The sequence below is a fragment of the Hypanus sabinus genome, chromosome 23 (genome assembly GCF_030144855.1).
Source record: "Hypanus sabinus isolate sHypSab1 chromosome 23, sHypSab1.hap1, whole genome shotgun sequence".
Taxonomy (NCBI): Eukaryota; Metazoa; Chordata; class Chondrichthyes; order Myliobatiformes; family Dasyatidae; genus Hypanus; species Hypanus sabinus.
Genome location: NC_082728.1, coordinates 57,554,560 through 57,575,689, shown reverse-complemented (window position 1 = coordinate 57,575,689; position 21,130 = coordinate 57,554,560). Strand labels below are relative to the sequence as shown.

Here is a 21,130-nt window from a genome sequence, read left to right as displayed (position 1 = left end):
CTCTTTGTCCACAGAAAGGAAGAAGGTAAGATGGAATGGCCACATATCAAAATCAAGTGGACTCTCAAAGACCATTCTTCAAGGAACGCTGCAGGGGAAAAGAAATAAGGGCAGAGGAAGAAATGGGCAGACAACATCACAGAGTGGATTGAAGAGAGCTTTGCTGCAACCCAGGCACTCACCCACAACCACGAGAGATGGGGGTAACTGGTGCAGCACTCATTCATACAGTGTCCATACGACCCAGATGGGTTGCGTGATCTGCAACCATACCTATATTGCTCTTCCTTTTTGTTCTACTGTGAATGTCCACAAGAAAATGAATCTCAAGGTAGTGTATGGTGACATATTACACACTTCATTAATAAATTTACTTTGAACTTTGAGTGGGTTATGAATATGAAAGGTGGGACTGGTGGGAAAAGTTGTGCAGCTGTAGTGGAGATAACCCATCAGATGCCTGTTTGTGAAAGGTCTGAATTGTACAAAGAAAATGCTACATGATCTTACATTGAAAGATGTAAGATTTTGAGAGGGTGATGCACCACAACATCACTGACACTATAGCTCACTTGTGACACCTTCCACTAAAGATTTAGAGCAATTATAAGTCTTATTACGTACATTTTTATTTCCAAGATGGCGGCACAACGTAGCTTGCAGCGGCCACTCCGGATCTGATTATCTGTTATTTGTGAAGCGGGGTGCCGTGCGCAATCATAATCGATTGAAAACGGACATGGGAGCACGGAGGAACATCGGGAAATCTCCAGGAAGACCTTCTTTGTTACTGCTGCTGCTGTGAGGTCCGGGACTCGGCTAGAAAGAACAGGCCCCCAGTCCTCGGGGTTGTGTTGCTGATGGCCGTTGGCGGGGCTGTCTTAATACGCTCAGCAGAGGATGGTGCTCGGAGAAGCTGTGCTGGAGGGGATGGTCGTCAGCTCGGAGTCCGCTGCGGTAAGGTCGCTTTTGTTGTGTGCTGCGTCTGCGAGGCTGAGTCGGGCGGTGCCATGCAAGTCCATAGCGGGGGTATTCCCTTCTGCCGCAGGCGTGGGATGGCGAGTTCGTCGGGACCCTGGGGACGTGTGGAAACTGTGTGGTGATTTCTTTAAACTTATAGTCCTTTAACATCTTTGGACTATTTTTACTGTACCCATAGTCTGTTTTTTTTTTATCAATTATGCTATTGTTTGCACTGTTGTAACTATACGTTGTAACTATGTGGTTTTGTGCAGGTCTTGTAGCTTTAGCTTTTGGTCTTGTTTGTCTGGTGGATTTGGAGCTCCTTTCTGGGGAACACACTAAGATGGTAGTGCAATATTAATACACAGCAGCCTCTCCGGACTCTGGATTGGGGATTGTCAAATGTTATGTAGATTTTCTAGTGTAGTCTGTTTTGTCATATGCTTTTGTGATATCATTCTGGAGAAACATTGTCTCATTTTTTAACTGCATTACATTTGTGGTTTCTAAATGACAATAAACTGAATCTGAATTGGTCATGAAATATCTATTGTTTTTGTTTGCACACACTAAAAGTCAACCCCACTGCACTCAAACAGGAAAAAATATTATGGACTGAGGCCATAATATTAATAAGTATAAATCATTATATTAGAACAACTTTGCTCAGAGCATTCAGGCATGTTAAAATGCCATTATAGACCATCTCTGAATGGAATATGAAAAATGACGCACACCTTTGCAATACATATTCTCTCCAAGTCTACTTTGAATAAACTTCAATTTCAACTATTTAAATCTGAACAATTCATAAAATTAAATGGGATTAAACATTGCTTCACATCTTCTTCCAGTAGAAGTGGTAGAGGCAGGTTCAGTATTGTCATTTAAAGTAAAATTGGATAGGTATATGGACAGGAAAGGAATGGAGGGTTATGGGCTGAGTGCGGGCACCTGGGACTAAGTAAGTGTAAGTGTCGGCACGGACTAGAAGGACCAAGATGGCCTGTTTCCGTGCTGTAATTGTTATATGGTTCTTGTCAACTATTTTTTCCTCCCAGTTTATTTATTTTTTTCTTTCTTTTTATTTGCAGTTAGAGTAGTAGAGATGCCAGGTAGGCTAACTGAATGCTCCTCTTGCAAGGTATGGGAAGGCAGGAAGACTTCCAGTGCCCCTGATGACTTCATCTGCAAGAAGTGCATCCAGCTGCAAGTTCTAACATTCTACATCAAGGAGCTGGAACTGGATGAACTCCAGATCATTCGGGAGGCTGATAGGACATATGGAGAGGTGGTGACCAAGATGCAGGACACAACTAACTGGGGAAAGGGGTTAAATAGCCTGTGCACAGTACTCTGATGGCCATCCCCGTCAACCATAGGTGTGCCAATCTGGAAACTGTTGGGGGGGGGGGGTCACGGGATGACCTAGCAGAGAAAAGTCACAGCAGTCACATCTCTGGCACTGTGGCTCAGAAGGGAAGAGGGGAGAAGAGGTGAGCTGTGGTGATAGGGGATGTGTTAGTCAGGGGAACAGAAAGGAGGTTCTGTGGATGAGAACAGGATTCCCAGATGCTATGTTGCCACCTGGGTTCCAGGGTCCGGGACATCTTGGATCAAGTCCATATTATTTTTAAATGGGAGAGGGAGTGGCTGAGGTTGTAGTCCATGTAGGAACCAATGACATAGGTAGGAAGAGTGACGAGGTTCCGCAAAGTGAGTTCAGGGAGTTAGGTGCCTTAAAGGACAAGACCTCCAGGGTTGTGATCTCACAATTGCTACCCATGCCATGTGCTAGGGAGGTCAGAAATAATAAGATCATATTCCAGGGTTCCATTGTTTTAGATGCGTTAGAGTGGGAGGGATTAAAGAAGGAGGAGTGGTGTTACAAGTCAGGGAAAATGTCATGGCAATGCTTGGCCAGGACAGACTGGAGAATATGTCTGGTGAGCCTTTATGGGTGGAACTGAGGAATAAGAAAGGTATGTCCACATTAATGGGTCTATATCATAGACTACCCAAAAGTCTGCAGAATCTGAAGTGGGAGAGTGAACAGCCAGCCAGAGGCCATGGTCCATGTAGATACCAATGACATAGGTAGGAAGACTGACAAGGTTCTGCAAGGGGAGTTAGGTGCTTAGTGCTGGTGAGGCCAGAAACAGCTAGATTATACAATTTAACACATGGCTAAAGAGTTGGTGTAGGAGGGAGGGCGTCAGGTTTTTGGATCATTGGGCTCACTTCTAGGAAAGATGGACCTGTACGGAAGAGATAATTTGCACCTGAACTGGAGGGACACTAATATCCTAGTGAAAGGTTTACTAAAGCTGCATGGGGTAGCTTAAACTAGAATTGCATGGGGATGGGAACCAAAACGGATAGCGGAGAGGGATGTTAAGACTTCAAAGTCAGGAATCAAAAATTTGCGCATGGTGCAACTAATGTTCTCAGCTGCGTATTTTTCAATGCAAGAAGTATTTTAGGAAAGGCGGATGAGCTCAAGACATGTATCAACACATGGAATTATGATATTGTAATTTGTAACCATCAATGAGACTTGGTTGCAGGAAGAAGACTGTCAGCTTAATATCCCAGGCCTCCATTGTTGTAGGCGCGACACAGCGGGAGGGGTAAAGGTACATTCAACTATTTTCGACGTGTTGCAACCAATTCCTCAACCAAGAAACTTTAGGAAAATCAAATTCAATCCATCAAATTTTCTCACTCGCCACTGCGTTAAAGTCTATCTGAAAGTCCACAACTTTTTTTGAGGAGCACACGAATAACTCGTGTGAACCTGGTCTGAGACAACTAACAAGTGTTAAAAAGATAACTTTGTTAAGCAGGGTTCCTCCTTTCCCCTTGGAGAAGGTTAATATTCAATCTGACTGCAGCATCAGGGCACATAAAGTGTGTAAAGCTGGAATAAAACAGACGCGTCCAGAGCTTTCCATGTTTTGCTATAGACCCCTTACCCAGGAAAGACCAGCCATATCACGCACGAAAGCTAATAATGAGCCACGACGACGAGCAGTGCCGTTACCCACAAGAACCACACCTCGCCTGGCCTCGCCCGGCCTGGCCTGGCCTCCAGGGCGGCCCCGTTTCCGGTGACTGCGCTTCGGCCGGCCCGCCCCTGATTGGTGTGGAGCGCGCCTGCGCCGAGGCGCGGTTCGCCCAGCTGCAGTGCGCAGGCGCGGTGACTGAGGCCGAGCGGAGCGGAGAGCGGGCGAGGCGGACACCGCTGCACGCTGGCGAGCGAAAGGCCGGCGGAGGCACAGGAACCCGAATCACGCATTAAGTATGGAAGCTATCGCCAAGTACGATTTTAAGGCCACGGCCGACGATGAGCTGAGTTTTAAGCGCGAAGACATCCTGAAGGTAAGACCCGACTGTGGAGGCGAGCGGGCCTGGCAGCGAAACTGGGCTCTGCCTCGGCGTTCGCCATCCGGGCCGATGCCTTTGGTTTCTTATCAGCTATCGATGCAGATGCCGAGCTGAATGAGTAACTTGCATCTCACTAAAGCGGTTGTAAAGGGCAGTAGTTGGAGATGGGGGACACCGGCGAGGAGGACGGGAAAGCGGGGGGGGCACCAGCAAGAAGAGCAGATGGAGGGAATTTTATTGGGGTTACATGCGTTGATGTGGGAAGAGGATGGTCGGTCGAGAACTCATGGAGTGTGATGGTGAATTGTACCAACCAGGTGAGATTGGAGGTGAGCAGTCAGGGCTTTGGATGTGAGTGTTAAAGAGAAAAACTAATGAAGTAGGGGTATTATATTTGATTGTAGATGGGGTGTGAGGGAGAAAGAGCCTAGCGACAAGGGGCAGAATTGATAGCTTGAGGGTTTGGGAATGTTGTAACTGACGGTTTTGAAACTTGATTGTGTTGATGTTGTTGGAACTAACGTGGCTCAGGTCACTGAAAACCCGTAGGATAGAAAATTCAGACTCTTGGTCAACTGAGAGGATGGAGTTTTGACATGTGAGGACAATACATGTGTCTTCCAGGTGCATATACCTTCAGTTGCCCTTTTAGGTAATGTACTTTTAAAGCTACAACAAATTTTGCAATGATATTTTTGCTTGTTAATTGGAGCATTCCTATAAGTTTCTTCCTGATAGCCCTTATTTTTATTGGAGTATTCCTTCCTTTGTTCTGATACTACCATATTTGCAATATTATGGATGAAGACTTGTTGAGTATAGGGATGGATGCATTGTCGTTGCTGAGTGGTGAGGATATAAAATAGAGCTTGTAGGAATCTTCCAATCTTTCCAGATTCAAAAGGTAGTAGATGTTTAAAAGGATGGAACTGGTAACAATTTATAAATGTCTTGGATAATGAGGTCCAAGTGTGGGTTAGTAAGTTTGAAGTTGTCATTAAGGTTGGGGGTGTTGAGTCGTGTAAAAGATTGTAGGTTACAATGGGACATTGATAGGATGTGGAGCTGGGCTGAGAAGTGGTAAATGAAGTTCAATCTGGAAAGTGTGAAATGTTTCATTTTGGAATGTCAAACTTGAAGGGTTAATTGCAGGATTCTTAGCAGTGTGGAGGAACTGGGACCTTGGTTAACATCCATAGATCCCCCAGTTACAGTGCAGATTGATAGTGGTTAGGAAGGCGTATATGTGTTGGTCTTCATTAGCTGGGGGATTGAGTTCAAGAGCTGCAAGGTACTGTTGCAGCTCTATAAAACTCCAGTTAGAGCACACTTTGTATTCAGTTGTTGCCTCATTATAGGAAAGATGTGGGAGCTTTAATGAGGGTGCAGAGGATGCTGCCTAGATTAAAAAGCATATCTTAGGAGGTCAAGTTAGTAATATAGGGTTTTCTTTTTAAAGAGGAGGATAAGAGGTCACTTAATAAGGTGTACAAGATGATAAAGAGGCATAGATAGAGTGGAGAGTCTGACACTTTAACAGGGTAGAAATGGCTAATACAAGGGAGCAGATTTTTGCATGGTAAATGAATTAACGGTTATGGGGAAAAGGTAGGTGGAGATGAGACCATGGCCAGATCAGCCATGATCTTATTGAATGGCAGAGCAGACTCGATGGGCCAGATGGCCGTCTCCTGCTCCTACTTATGTTTGTATGAACTGTAAGGCATTTGGAGGAAAGTGCATGGGTGTGTCAGAGATGGGGTTTATGCATAGAGAGTGGTAGGCTGGTGGAACAAGCTGCCAGAGAAGTGGCAAATGCATAAGGGACATACAAGAGAATCTTAGATGGGCGTATGGACAAAATAAAAATGTAGGGCTATGGTGAAGGGAAGCATTAAATTTGTCTTGCTTTAGGTTATAGTTGTTGGCACTACACTGGGCCAAAAGGCATGTACCATGCCATACTGTTTTGTATTCTAAAAGAGACAGTAATTTAAGATTACACAGACTAAATAAAAGACTGGGTTGGAGTTAATTCAAGAGAGTCAGTTTGTCTTTGATAAAGGCATATGTTTAACTAAACTGACAGATTCAAAAAAATATAGAAGTGGAGATAAAGGGAATGAGGTACAAGTTTATAATGATTTTCAGAATGCAATTGAAAAGTTTCTCGGAAATGTTTGGGATCAAAGCTGAGAGCTATAAAGTACAACTGCCAGTAACAGTATGGATAAAAAACTGGCTTAGAATACAGAGCATGGTGATTATGGCTGTCTTTTTGGAAGGTCTTGTCACCCATGGAAGAAACTCCATACCATTTTACCTTCAGATTGCAGTTGTCTATAATTTTTTTCCTGGGGGGAAAAAGCTACCGGTCTTTCATAATAAAAGTAGAATTTTTGCAAAATATTCAGTGGGTCAAGAAATATCAGAGGAGAGTCAGTTGAAGACATTTTGGTCAGAATGTTAACTTCAGTATTTGATTAGAGGCTGTACTGACCTTGTATTCACTGGAACTCTCACTTAGATTGAGCCTTATTGAACACATTTGACTACAGCAGTGTTAACCTAGGTATAAGGTCAAGCAAAACAAGAAATATGCAAATAAGAACAAGAAATATGCAAATGATAGTGAAGGACAAAATACAGTGAATTTGTTTTCAGAGCTATCTTGATGAAGCTGCTTCCCTCACCCTGCCTGTGTTTTTCTTCTTTTTACTAATTGTATACTTGCAGTTTTCCTCTACAGAAAGTTTATTATGGCCACTGCTTTATTTGTGACTATTGTACTGCACAGACTGTGAAAGTGTATGAGACAGTGCTGTGGAACTTCAGGGTAGTATTAACTGCGGTGCACTTCCTCTGTTAAACAGTGAAAGCGTATTAAGCTGTTTCTTTAAGCTGTTCAGGCTAAAATGGAGGTCGTTTAAGGAATTCTCAATTGATGTGCCGATTTATGTATATTGTGTCTGGTAGAACTGGTTGTGGGGTTGGACAGTCATCGTAGTAGCTAAAAATGGCAAAGGAACATGTTTTCTAAATGGGTTTCTGTAGTTGGTAGTAAGTTTATTAAACTTCTGATTTTGAACTGCTGTGTAACTTCCTTTAACCAGTTTCCTGTAAATGCTTCTTGGAAGAAGGGGAGCTTTTGCTCTGCCTCTGCTTCATGTTTCAAATGGAGTTGAATTTGCTTTGGTTCAAAATGGCTCACTGGCTGAGTGAATTGTTTCAAATCCTGAAGGGACTCTTCATTGACAAAAAACTTAAGATGTGATAGGAATCATTGGATTAATTGGACCTTTTTGGCTGAAACTGATATCATTAAACTGATTCACCTTTTAAGTTTTAATTGTTGTGGTTTGGTGATGTGATAATTGCAAATATACTGATGCTTTAGCTTCAGCTTTTCACACCCTCCTAACTGTTCAGTGTATGGTTGCCCGGCCGGCACCATGACTTTAATTAGGAAAGATGGGAAAGTGGAATTAGAATATGGAGCATGGATTGTGGAAACCCTCTCTGGGCTGAAAGATCTACAGTTTCTTTTTTATCTAGAATGTGTTGTATGGCACAGGAGCACATATAGCTCTGAACTTTTCCTGTACATGTCTAATGCCTTTGCAGTGTTTTAATTCTACTCTTTGTAATACTTGCTCTGGCAGCTTCTTCCTCATTCACCCCCCCCCCCCACCCACCCACCCACCCACCCAGAATCTTGCCCCTCAGGTTGCCTTAAATATATTCAATTTAGTTTTAGACTCCAGTCTTTCAAACTGGGGTGAAAACTGACAATTCATCTTAACTGTGTCCGTTGTGTTTTTATATACCTCTATAAGGTCTCTCCTTGGTCTCTTGCACTCCAGAAGGGAGAAAAGGCCCCAGCATATCCTCTGGCGATGATCTTTGCATCATCAATGGAGACAATAGACAATAGGTGCAGAAGTAGACCATTTGGCCCTTCGAGCCATTTTGAGATCATGGCTGATCAACTACTATCAATACCCGGTTCCTGCCTTGTCCCCATATCCCTTGATTCCCCTATCCATAAGGTACCTATCTAGCTCCTTCTTGAAAGCATCCAGGGAATTGGCCTCCACTACCTTCCGAGGCAGTGCATTCCAGACCCCCACAACTCTCTGGGAGAAGAAGTTTTTCCTTAACTCTGTCCTAAATGACCTACCCCTTATTCTCAAACCATGCCCTCTGGTACTGGACTCTCCCAGCATCTGGAACATATTTCCTGCCTCTATCTTGTCCAATCCCTTAATAATCTTGTATGTTGCAATCAGATCCCCTCAATCTCCTTAATTCCAGCGTGTACAAGCCCAGTCTCTCTAACCTCTCTGCGTAAGACAGTCCAGACATCCCAGGAATTAACCTCGTGAATCTACACTGCACTTCCACTACAGCTAGAATGTCCTTCCTTAACCCTGGAGACCAAAACTGTACACAATACTCCAGGTGTGGTCTCACCAGGGCTCTGTACAAATGCAAGAGGATTTCCTTGCTCTTTTACTCCATTCCCTTTGTAATAAAGGCCAACATACCATTACCCTTCTTTACTGCACTTGCTCATTCACCTTCAGTGACTGATGAACAAGGACTCCTAGATCTTTGTATTTCTCCCTTAACTAACTTTACACCATTCAGATAATAATCTGCCTTCCTGTTCTTACGCCCAAAGTGGAGAACCTCACACTTATTCACATTAAACGTCATCTGCCAAGTATCTGCCCACTCACTCAGCCTATCCAAGTCACCCTGAATTCTCCTAACATCCTCATCACATGTCACACTGCCACCCAGCTTAGTATCATTTGCAAATTTGCTGATGTTATTCTCAATGCCTTCATCTAAATTATTGACGTAAATTGTAAACAGCTGTGGATTGGACAATTGCGGATGTTGTTCCCTTATTTAAGAAAGGGAGTAGAGGTAGAGGTAACCTTGGAAATTACAGACCAGTGAGTCTTACTTCAGTGGTTGGTAAGTTGATGGAAAAGATCCCACGAGGCAGGATTTATGAATATTGGGAGAGGCACAATATGATTAGGAATGGCATTGTCAAAGGCAGGTCGTGCCTTGCGAGCCTGATTGAATATTTTGAGGATGTGACTAAATACATCGATGAAAGTAGAGCAGTGGAAGTAGTGTATATGGATTTCAACCATGAAGGTACCCCATGCAAGGCTTATTGAGAAGGCATGGAATCCAAGGGGACATTGCTTTGTGGATCCAGAACTGGATTACCCACAGAAGGCAAAGAGTAGTTGTAGATGGGTCATCAGTGACCAGTGGAGTGCCTCAGGGATCTGTTCTGGGACCCCTGCTCTTTGTGATTTTTATAAATGATTTGGATGAGGAAGTGGAGGGATGGGTTAGTAAATTTGCTGATGACACAAAGGTTGGGGGTGTTGTGGATAGTGTGGAGGGCTGTCAGGTTACAGTGGGACAATGATAGGATGCAAAACTGGGCTGAGGAGAGGCAGATGGAGTTCAACCCAGATAAGTGTGAGGTGGTTCATCTTGGAAGGTCAAACATGATGGTAGAATATAGTATTAATGGTAAGTGTCTGGGCAGTGTGGAGGATCAGAGGGATCTTGTGGTCCAAGTCCATAGGACACTGAGCTGCTGCACAGGTTGACTGTGTTGTGGTTAAGAAGGCATACGGAGTATTGGCCTTCATCAATCGTGGGGCTGAGTGTAGGAGTCGAGAGGTAATGTTACAGCTTTGTAGGACCCCACTTGGAGTACTGTGCTTAATTCTGTTTGCCTCACTATAGGAAGGACGTGGAAACCATAGAAGGGGTGCAGAGGAGATTTACAAGGATGTTGCCTGGATTGGGGAGTATACATTATGAAAACACGTTGAGTGAACTCGGCCTTTTCTCCTTGGAGAGACGGAGGATGAGGGGTGACTTGATAGAGGTGTATAAGATGATGAGAGGAATCAATCGTGTGGATAGTCAGAGGCTTTTTCCCAGGGCTGAAATGGCTAACATGAGGGGCACAGTTTTAAGGTGCCAGGAAGCAGATACAGAGGAGATGTCAGAGTTAAGTTTTTTTACGCAGAGAGTGGGGTGTGTGTGGAATGGCTGCTGGGCAACAGTGGTAGAGGTGGATACGATAGGGTCTTTTAAGAGACTCCTGGATAGGTACATGGAGCTTAGAAAAATAGAGGGCTATGGGTAACCTTAGGTAATTTCTAAGGTAAGGACATGTTCAGCACAGCTTTGTGGGCCGAAGGGCCTATATTGTGCTACAGGTTTTCTGTGTTTGTATATCCAGTCTTCCTTTATAACTCTTTCAGTATGGGTAATATCCTTATAAGTTTCTTCCATATCCTTTCTAGCTGAATGAATTCTTCCTACCTGTAGCTTAGTGACCGGAACTGCACACAATACTCAGAGGTCTGAACAATATCTTGTACAGCTGTAATGTGACATTGCTTGTCTTGTACTCAGTGCTCTGACTGATAAAGGCAAACCCACCCTCTCACTCCTACTATCAAGCCCCTTTTGTATCCAATTGGCTAGCTTACTCTCGATCCAATGTGATCTAAGCCTGGATTCCATGAGATTTCTTGATTATTTTCAATTTTTCATGATTCTTATGAAATTTTAGTTCCATGTAAGAACGGTGTAAAGAATATACTCTTTAAGTTTATATTATGATGTGGAAATCAAATCTAAAATGTAATGAGTTTCAAGGTTGTCCTCTGAGAATCTGCTGACATTGAATCCAGTTTGACTGTGAAAGCCATGTTGGAACTAGGCCAGGTATTGGAATCTTCAAACCATCTTTGAGTTTAATTTTTACTTGGATTTTATGTTGGACTAATTCTCAAATAATTTACTTATTAACACAATAGATTAATTTGTATTTATTCAGTGTCTGGCATGACTGCAGTCCATGTCAAAACACTTACTCTCAATTAATTATTTTTGAATAGCAGTCATTGAAATGTAGGAGCTGCAGTAGCCATTTTGTGCATAGCATGATTCTGCACAACAAAAATGAATGCCTGGTTGATCTGTTTTCAGATGTTACATGATAAGTATTGACTAGGGTTTCTGAGATAAATTATTTGTAATTAACCCAGGAAGTCAGTATATTTTGACATACTTGGTTCTCTAGAGTAGGAGTTGCACAGATGAGATAGTTGTGGGTCAAAGCACCATCATCTTAGTTATGATTGTCATGTCCATGCATGCAGAGAACATGATTGGCAGAAGAATTGTTGTTTTGCCTTTAAACTGGAGTTAATTTGGGCTAAAACTGGGCCGGGCGCCAAAGTACTGCAGAAAATCACTCTGTTAGTAGAATCATAGGGTCAAACCCACCGGCAGCTGGCAAACTGTGTTTGATTATTATAGCTGTTAGTTTGATTTTGTACATGTGCTTCACTTGTTTCTATTTGAGTTCAAATTCTGCGCTAAAGTGCTTACTTAAATATGGTTGACTAGAGAGCTTTCATAAAATAGCATTTGTGAGACACTTGTGTAGAACGCAATTAGTGTAGTTTTGACCTGGATCTGGCATATCCGCCAATTAGTTCAGTACAATGTCACTATCTCTCAGCTAGAGGATGGCTTTTTGTTTCAAATATAATCTCTTACGAACTATTCTACAGGAAATACTGATGACAGGAAATGTCTTCCTGGCTTGAGGCTGAAGTTACCTGATAGTTTGGATAAATGTGTGAATTGTTTATGATTAATTAGTAACTTGGTACCTTAAAGGGAATGAAAATAAAAAATACAGGTCTGACAGCATCTGTGAAAAAGACCTGAAATAGTTATAGGTCCAAAACCCTATGTCATTCTGAACTGTACTTTTTTAAAGAAGTTATCAGTTTTCATTCTTTCAGTTATATGTTTGAATAATGGCAGTTGTTCTGTGTATGCTGCAATTGACCCACGTCTCTGCCAAGCGCATTGCTACAAACCAATACATTTATCTTGCATCCCTGTGTTGACTGACCAGCATTGGCTCTTAGTCTGATGAAGGCTTTGTTTGAGGATTTGCATCTTTTTTGCAAATTCCTCAAGCCCTTGCACTTCAGCTATTGAGAGTATATTGACTGGTTGCATCATTGCTCTGATATGGAAACACCAATGCCCTTGAATGGAAAGTCCTACAAAAAGTAGTGGATATGGCCCAGTCCATCACAGGTAAAGCCCTCCCCATTGATAAGCACTTCTACACAGAGCATTGCTGCAGGAGAGCAGCATCCATCATCTGGGACCCCCATCACCCACGTCATGCTCTCTTTTCACTGCTACCATCAAGAAGTAGGTACAGGAGCCTCAGAACTCGCACCACCAGGTTCGGGAACAGCTATTACCCCTCAGCCAACAGGCTTGTGAACCAGAGGGGGAATAACTTCAATCAATTTCACTTGCCCCATCGCTTAACTGTTCCTCCAACCTGTGAACTCACTTTTGAGGACACTTCATCTCATGTTCTCAATATTTATTGCTTGTTTATTTATTATTTCTTTTTGTATCAACAGTTTGCTGTCCTTTGTACACTGTTGGCGTGGTCTTTCATTAATTCTGTTATGGTTACTGGATTGTTTTGAGTATGCCTTCAAGGAAATGAATCCCAGGGTTGTATATGGTGATATGTACTTTATTATTACATTTACTTTAAACTTGAGTCATATATCCAATGGTGACATGATAAACCTGTGCCTTGAGTGAACATTCAAAATATTTTATTAACCACAATTGTATATGTTATAGTGATAATTCTACTACATGAGCAGTTTTTGGTTTCTGTTTGCTTCCTGTACTGCAGCTGGATATTGGATGCAGGAGTTGAAAACTTAAGTTTGATCTTTGGTTAAAGAATAAGCTGTCACCAGGAAACAGGCGGTAGTTGGGGAAGGAGTGATCTGTCCCTATAAAAAGCAGTCTGTTTGAAATTTAGTCTTGATAAATAGTCATTGATAGATTTGTTCTTCTGTGTACTGCAATGCACTGTAAAGGATTTTGTTCATTTCATATGGACAGTATTGATTTTATCACTGATGTTCTCTCCTTCACAGCTGACCTCAATCATTGCTATTTCTTGTTCCAACTTCTGTAGCTTTATGCCCTCCCGACTACTGCTCTTCAATTACTGAGTAGCATCAATTCAGATTTGCAGCACTTGTTTATGTCTGTCAAAGGTCACCTGTACCGTCACCAACACCCCCTCCCATTGTCTTTTTTTAAGTAACTACTTCCAGCTCAAAGTCATCTTTGCATTCAACTTTTGACTCCTCTGGTTTACATTGCTTTGCTGTTATTATGCGGCCTAGAAATGGGTCCTTCCGCTTAGTTTGTCAGCATTTTGATCAGTAGTTAAACATCAGTTGCCATTGCAAAAGAGTTTATCTGGTCATTATCACAGGTTATCTATGTACACATTGGTTCCTGTTTCCTGTAGTACTGGCATGATAGCAATTCACATGACAGTGCTTCATTGGTTGTGAAGTATATGGAATGCCATGTTGTGAATGGTGCAATAAATGTAAGCACAAACAAGAGCAAGTCTGCAAATGCTGAAAATCCAAACAACACACACAAAATGCTGGAGGAACTCATCAGGTACAGAAAAGAGTACAGTCGACATTTCAGGCCAAGACCATTTAGCAGGACCCTAATGATGCAATAAATAAAGCATTTGCTCGCAACTTCTCAGTAGCTACTCTGCAACTCTTAACATTTCCCTTTCTGGTTTCTTGTTTGTTGCTATTTCAGTTTTTGCACCAAATTTTTCTCGAACCGTGTTAGACTTGTGTATCCACGCACCAGTGGATTTTAAATTCTTGTTCATATTTTGCTACCAAAATTGTCCACCAGTGGGACAGCAGTATATGAAGTAGCCTCAATGTTCAAAGCACATGAGCTAGAAGTATAAAAGGAACTGGTATGCTAGGTGTTAATGACCAGTATGATGGACAGTATTAATTGGATACGCATTGGCCACTGTTGATAAAAATGTTAATCTGTAATAATTATTCTAATTTGGTGATCAGTTTTAAAACTATCCATTTCATTAGTTGTATTTTGTTACCTAATGCTTGAATTTCTCTTAGGATGATTGAGCAACCAGATAGTTCATCTTATTTTAATGTAGAGTGCAACAGCTATTTCATATTTCAATATTGTCTCATACTCCTATTTAACATTTCTTTTAACTGAGAGTAAAATCAGTTAGTCCATTGAATCTTTGGCTGTGAGAATATTGTAATTTACCCATTTATTCCCTGCAGCCTGTTCTCTCATATTCTCCCTAATTAAGATCAACTATCTGTAGTCAAAGTAAATCACGACCCAGTTAGCCTGCCAGCCAACATGTCTTTGGGATGAGGGGAAATGCGAGCACCCATGGGAGTGACCCATGCAGGCACAGTGAGAAAGGGCAAACCTAATATCTGAGTTGAAGAGCTTTGTAGCAGCAAAATGAGCTGTTGGCATCTGTGTTTAAGAACTCTCTGCAGAGTAATTTACTATATTTAAAAAAAGTAAAGCAGTTCGTGCTTTAAGTCAAGTCACTTTTTATTGTCATTTTGACCATAACTGCTGGTACAGTACATAGTAAAAACGAGAAGACGTTTTTCAGGACCATGGTGCTACATGAACAATACAAAACAAACTACACTGAACTACATAAATCAACACAAAAACTACACCAGACTACAGACCTACCCAGGACTGCATAAAGTACACAGAACAGTGCAGGCGTTACAATAAATAATAAAGAAGAGAATAGGCACAGCAGAGGGCAGTAGGTTGGTAGTCCGATGGCTTGGGGGGAAATCTGTTACATAAACAGCTGAATGGCAGTGTCCACTTCAGTACTCCTGCTGAGTAATTTCATTGCCACAGATGTAGCCCATTTTAATGTCCATTGGAGAGCAGAATAGATGTGAGAGCCGGCCGACTAGGGCTTACCTTTTTCCTGGCACGGACTCCTTCCCACTCGCCTTGCTTCTGCTTCCTCGCATGCCGCTTACGACATCCCCAACTCTGGCCACTGGCATCAGCTGACTCCAAGGACTGCGGGCCCGATTCTCTCAGCAAGCTGAGGTCGTGCAATCTGACCAGCAGATTTTCGTGAAGGTTTGTTTTTGGGCGATCTCTGTATTGTAGCTGTATCTGGCGATGGTAGATAGACCTCTGTTATCCATTCCCTAAACCCTAATCGTGCCTTAAAATTAAATTAAAAAAACTAAATTATAGTAGCACCAGATCCGAAAGGCCACTGCTGCGGTGCCTAGATCCACCTAACCAGATCCTTCATTGGGTATTTGGTTGTACTCAGTGGTTGTATTCTCATTTGTTAATTCAGATGATGAAAAATTTACTTTCAGGACTTTGGCACATTGTTAAAAATCATAATTCAGTGCATTATTGCAGGTGGTGTCTTATTTGATTGAATAAACATCTCCTCTGTCTGTTGATATAGATATGAAGACCTATTATATGATTTAGAGAAGAGGCAAGTTCACCTGGGGAGCCCATAGTCAGTATCAAAAGCACAGCACATTGTTGTGATCTGAATTCAATTTGTAGTAAATTTGTGAGTGTTCAGTTAAACCAGGTTAGGATGTTACAAAATTGCGCATAAACTTATCAAAAGTGCTGCACAACCACTCTGCATCTATTCTCTCACAGCATCAGCAGGCACATTAATTGGAAGCCTTTCTGTTTTCTGCCTTCATTGTGGAAGTTGTTCCCTTACCTCAACATGCGAAGTGGTAGACTACTCTTCACTGCAGTTATGATGAGTTAATTATTTTTGAATCATCAAATTCCCCTCCTTACACCTCTTCTGTCCTTGTGTCTTATTGCTTGTGCAGAGGTCAGCACAATTTGAATTACAAAGCTTTGTTCCCTCAGCTTCTGATTCTGTTTAGGTATGTCTTGCACAGCATAATTAAATGGAGCGAAATAAATAGTTACTATGATAGTGGGATGAATAGCACGTAGTTAAGTATACTTGAGCAGCAAAACAAATGCAGGAATAGATTTTTAATAAAGGTGGAAGAAAATCCCATGAGCCTGGATGAGAGGATTGGTTTAGTGCCATAGTGGTTAGTGTAACCCTTCACGACACCAGCTGTAAGATCAGGGTTCATTTCTCACTATTGTTTGTAAGAAGGTTGTACATTCACCTGGTATTCACATGGATTTTCTCTGGGTGCTCAGATTTCCTCCTACGTTCCAAAGACACATAGTAACTTGTGGGCATGGCCCAATATCAGGATCTGCAGATGGTTTGGTCATTAAAGCAAGCGACAGATGTTACTGTTTCGATGTACATCTAATCCTTATCTGTAAAAATGGATGCATATTCTGGCCACTTAGAGACATCTGTGCCCCTACTTAGTAATGCAAATCTAATCAGCCAATCATGTGACAGCAACTCAATGCATAAAAACATGTAGATATGGTCGAGGTTCAGTTGTTGTTTTTCAGATTAAACATCAGAATATGGGGAAGAAGTATAATCTAAGTGACTTTGACCATGGAGTGATTGTTGGTGCCAGGTGGGGTGCTTTGATTATCTCAGAAACTTGGAATTTCATGCACAAGTCTGCAGAGCTGGGGTCCACAGATCCCTTGCTTATTGGTATTGGTTTTATTGGCATAAAAAGGTTGGGAAGCCCTGCTCCAGAGTGGTGCAAAGAAACAGTAAAAAAAACACTGATGAGCCATAATTTCATGGGTGGCAGTTTTATGCTTTGTTAATGAGAGGTCAGAATAGAATGGACTTATAGGTTCAAGTGCATTATTGCAGAAGTGGTGTCTCTTTTGAATAAAGGTCTCCTTTGTTTGTTGGTATAGATATGAAGTTTTGTTATATAATTTAGAGAAGAGGTGAGTTCATCTGGGGAGCCAGCGTAAAGTTATCCCGTAGTCAGTATCAGAAGCACTGCACATTGTTGAGATTTGAATTTAATTTGTAGTAAATTTGTGGATGTTCAATAGTAACTCAGGTAATCATGCGTTACAACAGTGGTGTTCAGTACCGTGAACGTACAAGCAGTGCCTACTTTATTAGGTACAGTCCGCTACTGTTCTATACATTTGTAACACTTGGAAAATTCTCCCTAGTTATAGATGAGGAAGTAGCAGAGGGAGGAAAAATATTCAAATGTTGAAATTTGTATGTTATCTTGTGTAATATCACAGCTGTGAGCCTTGTAGAATATTTATTGGAAATATGCAAATGAGTAACCTGATCTTCCCACCCATGGTCACCTATTGGATGTTGTGGTTTGCATAGAATATGTTTCTCACAGCTAATCCAAGCAGATTTCTTGCAAACTAATGCCAGTGACATGTTATGTATTTGATTTGCTTAGAAATGCCAAAAATATTTCCCTGAGGCATACATAGGTACCTGTATCTTAAATACTTTTGACCAGCTGCAGACCAAAGCACACAATGCTGGAAGAATTCAGCAGGTCAAGCAGCATCCATGGAGGTAAAACGATGTAGGATGGTGCCTGATGTGCTGAACTCTTTCAGCATTTTGTTTGTCTTCCTGCATCTTTACTCCATTTGTCTATTGCTTTCTTTTATAGAGAGAGCTAGTTGGTTACGTGCGTTGTAATTTGTAAGCTGAAGTGCTATGTATTTTGGTAAATACGTTACATTTTCTATGTTGCAAGATGAAACAAATGAGTTTCTTTTCTCTAAACTTCCTGATCAAACACAAATTAAGCTCTACTTTTTAAAGCTTTGTTCTTGGAGCTTCTGTTTAGCAGAATAAAGTATTCACTGTTATACATAATAGCTAAACACTGCACGTCAGCTAGTCATCTTGAATAATGTTAGATAACGTGTTACAGTAACTGGTCCCAAGAATCCCTAGGACATGCTAACGTGTCTTTTAAGCTGAACATTTTCTGTATATGGTAAAACTTCAGGGTAAAGGGTTGGCTAGTTAGGAGTGATGTGCATGCTTAAGTTACTTAGGTTTGTAAATTCATTGGTTGTTCCTTCTCCCTGACAATGTAGACTATTTTACAGGTTTCTACATTAAATGTAGTTTACCATTTTGGCTGATTGTATTCCTTGAAATATATTTTTATCTTCCTTGCCGTTTATTGCACTTCCAACCTTTATTTTAGCCATGAAATTTGATTTTGCATATTCTTTTCCAAGTCATTAATGAAAGCTTGAAAAAGTGTTCTTGATTGATCCTTTCAGCACTAACCTCCGTTCATTGACTCTTACTCCTAAGCCAATTTCTGATCCTGATCTGTTTCTACTAATATTTTAAATATTTCATAATTTGTTTTCTAACCATTTTATGTAGGTCTTTGTAAAATGTCTTCTGAAAACTGTTAGATGCAAGACCTGAATTATCCTTAATCCACACTTGCGCTTCATCAAAAACTTCACTTGGGTTATTAATTTATTTAAATTAAATTTTAAATTAATTCATCAATTTAGGTTTTTAATTAAATTTTTATTTACATAACATTAATTGCCTTTATGTTCAGACAGTCTGTCTTTTCTTAATTTGCACTTCTGTGAGGTTATTTTATCCCCTAATAATCAATTCCAAGAGCTATCTCACTGGTGCTTAAACTATTTTGCTTGATTTGTCCGTGCTAGACTTTTTGATCAAGCTTGTTAGTCCTCAGGTGCCTCCAGTGCGACTGGGAAGACTAGGAGATTACAACAAGCCCTTCTTCAATCTCTGGTGACATTTTTCTTGGACTGTCTTCTGTCTGAATCAGGTAAACTATTGTAGTCATTCTGTAATGATATTTGAGATTAGTTTTGCATTGTTCTCATCCTCTAGATTTCTGGTTCTCCCAGTGTCTTGATCAGCATTGTCCCCTCAACTTAAATTACAAAAGCATGTTACCCATCTCGTTTATATGTATCACACACTGTTTTCCAGTATAAATCACTGCAAACTCATAATTCATTATCTAAAATTTGCTTTGGGTGGTTTGGTAGCTGTTACAAAGTATTTAGTAAATGTAAACCCATTCAATTGTATTGATTGCTGAACTTTCAGGGACAATTCAGATGTATGTTTATTGTTTCATGTGGATTCACATACAGTTGAAGTCAGAAGTTTACATACACTTTAGCCAAATACATTTAAACTCAGTTTTTCACAATTCCTGAAATTTAATCCTAGAAAACATTCCCTGTCTTAGGTCAGTTAGGATCACTATTTTAAGAATGTGAAATGTCAAAATAATAGTAGAGAGAATGATTTACTTCAGCTTTTATTTCTTTCATCACATTCCCAGTAGGTTAGAAGTTTACATACGCTTTGTTAGTATTTGGTAGCTTTGCCATTAAATTGTTTAACTTGGGTCAAACGTTTTGGGTAGCCTTCCACAAGCTTCTCTTGATAAGTTGCTGGAATTTTGTTCCATTCCTCCAGACAGAACCGGTGTAACTGAGTCAGGTTTGTAGGCCTCCTTGTTTGCACACGTTTTTTCAGCTCTGCCCACAAATTTTTTGTCGGATTGATGTCAGGGGTTTGTGATGGCCACTCCAATACCTTGGCTTTGTCCTTAAGCAATTTTGCTACAACTTTGGAGGTATGCTTGGGGCCATTTTCCATTTGGAAGACCCATTTGCAACCAAGCTTTAACTTCCTGGCTGATGTCTTGAGATGTTGCTTCATCATCTTCCTTCCTCATGATGCCATCTATTTTGTGAAGTGCACCAGTCTCTCCTGCAGCAAAGCACCCCCACAACATGATGCTACCACCCCCATGCTTCACAGTTGGGATGGTGTTCTTTGGCTTGCAAGCCTCACCCTTTTTCCTCCAAACAATAATGATGGTCATTATGGCCAAACAGTTTAATTTTTGTTTCATCAGACCAGAGGACGTTTCTCCAAAAAGTAAGATCTTTGTCCTCATGTGCCCTTGCAAACTGTAGTCTGGCTTTTTTATGGCAGTTTTGGAGCAGTGGCTTCTTCTTTGCTGAGCAGCCGTTCAGGTTATGTTGATATAGGACTCGATTTACTGTGGATATAGATACTTGTATACCTGTTTCCTCCAGAATCTTCACAAGGTCCTTTGCTGCTGTTCTGGGATTAATTTGCACTTTTCGCACCAAAGTAGTTCATCTCTAGGGGACAATGTGTCTCCTTCCAGAGCAGTATGATGGCTGCATGGTCCCATGGTGTTTATACTTGCGTACTATTGTTTGTACAGATGAACATGGTACCTTCAGCTTTTGGAAATTGCTCCCAAGGATGAACCAGACTTGTGGAGGTCCACAATCTTTTTTTCTGAGGTCTTGGCTGATTTCTTTTGATTTTTTATGTAAGCTTCTGACCCACTGGAATTGTGATATAGTCAATTAAAAGTGAAATAATCTGTTTGTAAACTAATGTTCGAAAAATTACGTGTGTCATGCACAAAGTAGATATCATCAATGTCTTGCTAAAACTATAGTTTGCTAATATGAAATCTATGGAGTGGTTAAACAGTGAGTTTAATGACTTCAACCAAGTGTATGTAAACTTCTGACTTCAACTGTAGATATATCAAAACAAGTTCAGTTCTGAAATGGATACAAATTCCTGATTCAATATGTGGAGCAAATTGAGTTAATTTCTGAGACATTATTAGCAGATAGCATACTGCTCTTCAAATATTCAACTCAAGTTATGCAATGACATGCTTGACCATGGTGGCTGAAATTTTACTCCACCTCTGCAGTTATTGAAAATAGCTATCCGTTGTTTTCAACTAATATTCCTCATTGTAAATGGGGCGGGGGGGGGGGGGGT

The 21,130-nt window shown here is 41.1% G+C and overlaps 1 protein-coding gene across 1 annotated transcript in view; it reads left to right on the top strand.

Moving 5' to 3' along the window:
- Positions 1–4,143: 4,143 nt before the first annotated feature.
- LOC132380219 (growth factor receptor-bound protein 2) overlaps positions 4,144–21,130 on the top strand; it is a 160,971-nt gene continuing 143,984 nt past the window's right edge. Inside the window, exon 1 of the mRNA XM_059948926.1 lies at positions 4,144–4,344. Within this exon, the coding sequence (XP_059804909.1) occupies positions 4,267–4,344 (78 nt within the window). The 5' untranslated portion in view covers positions 4,144–4,266. The remainder of the gene's footprint in view (positions 4,345–21,130) is intronic.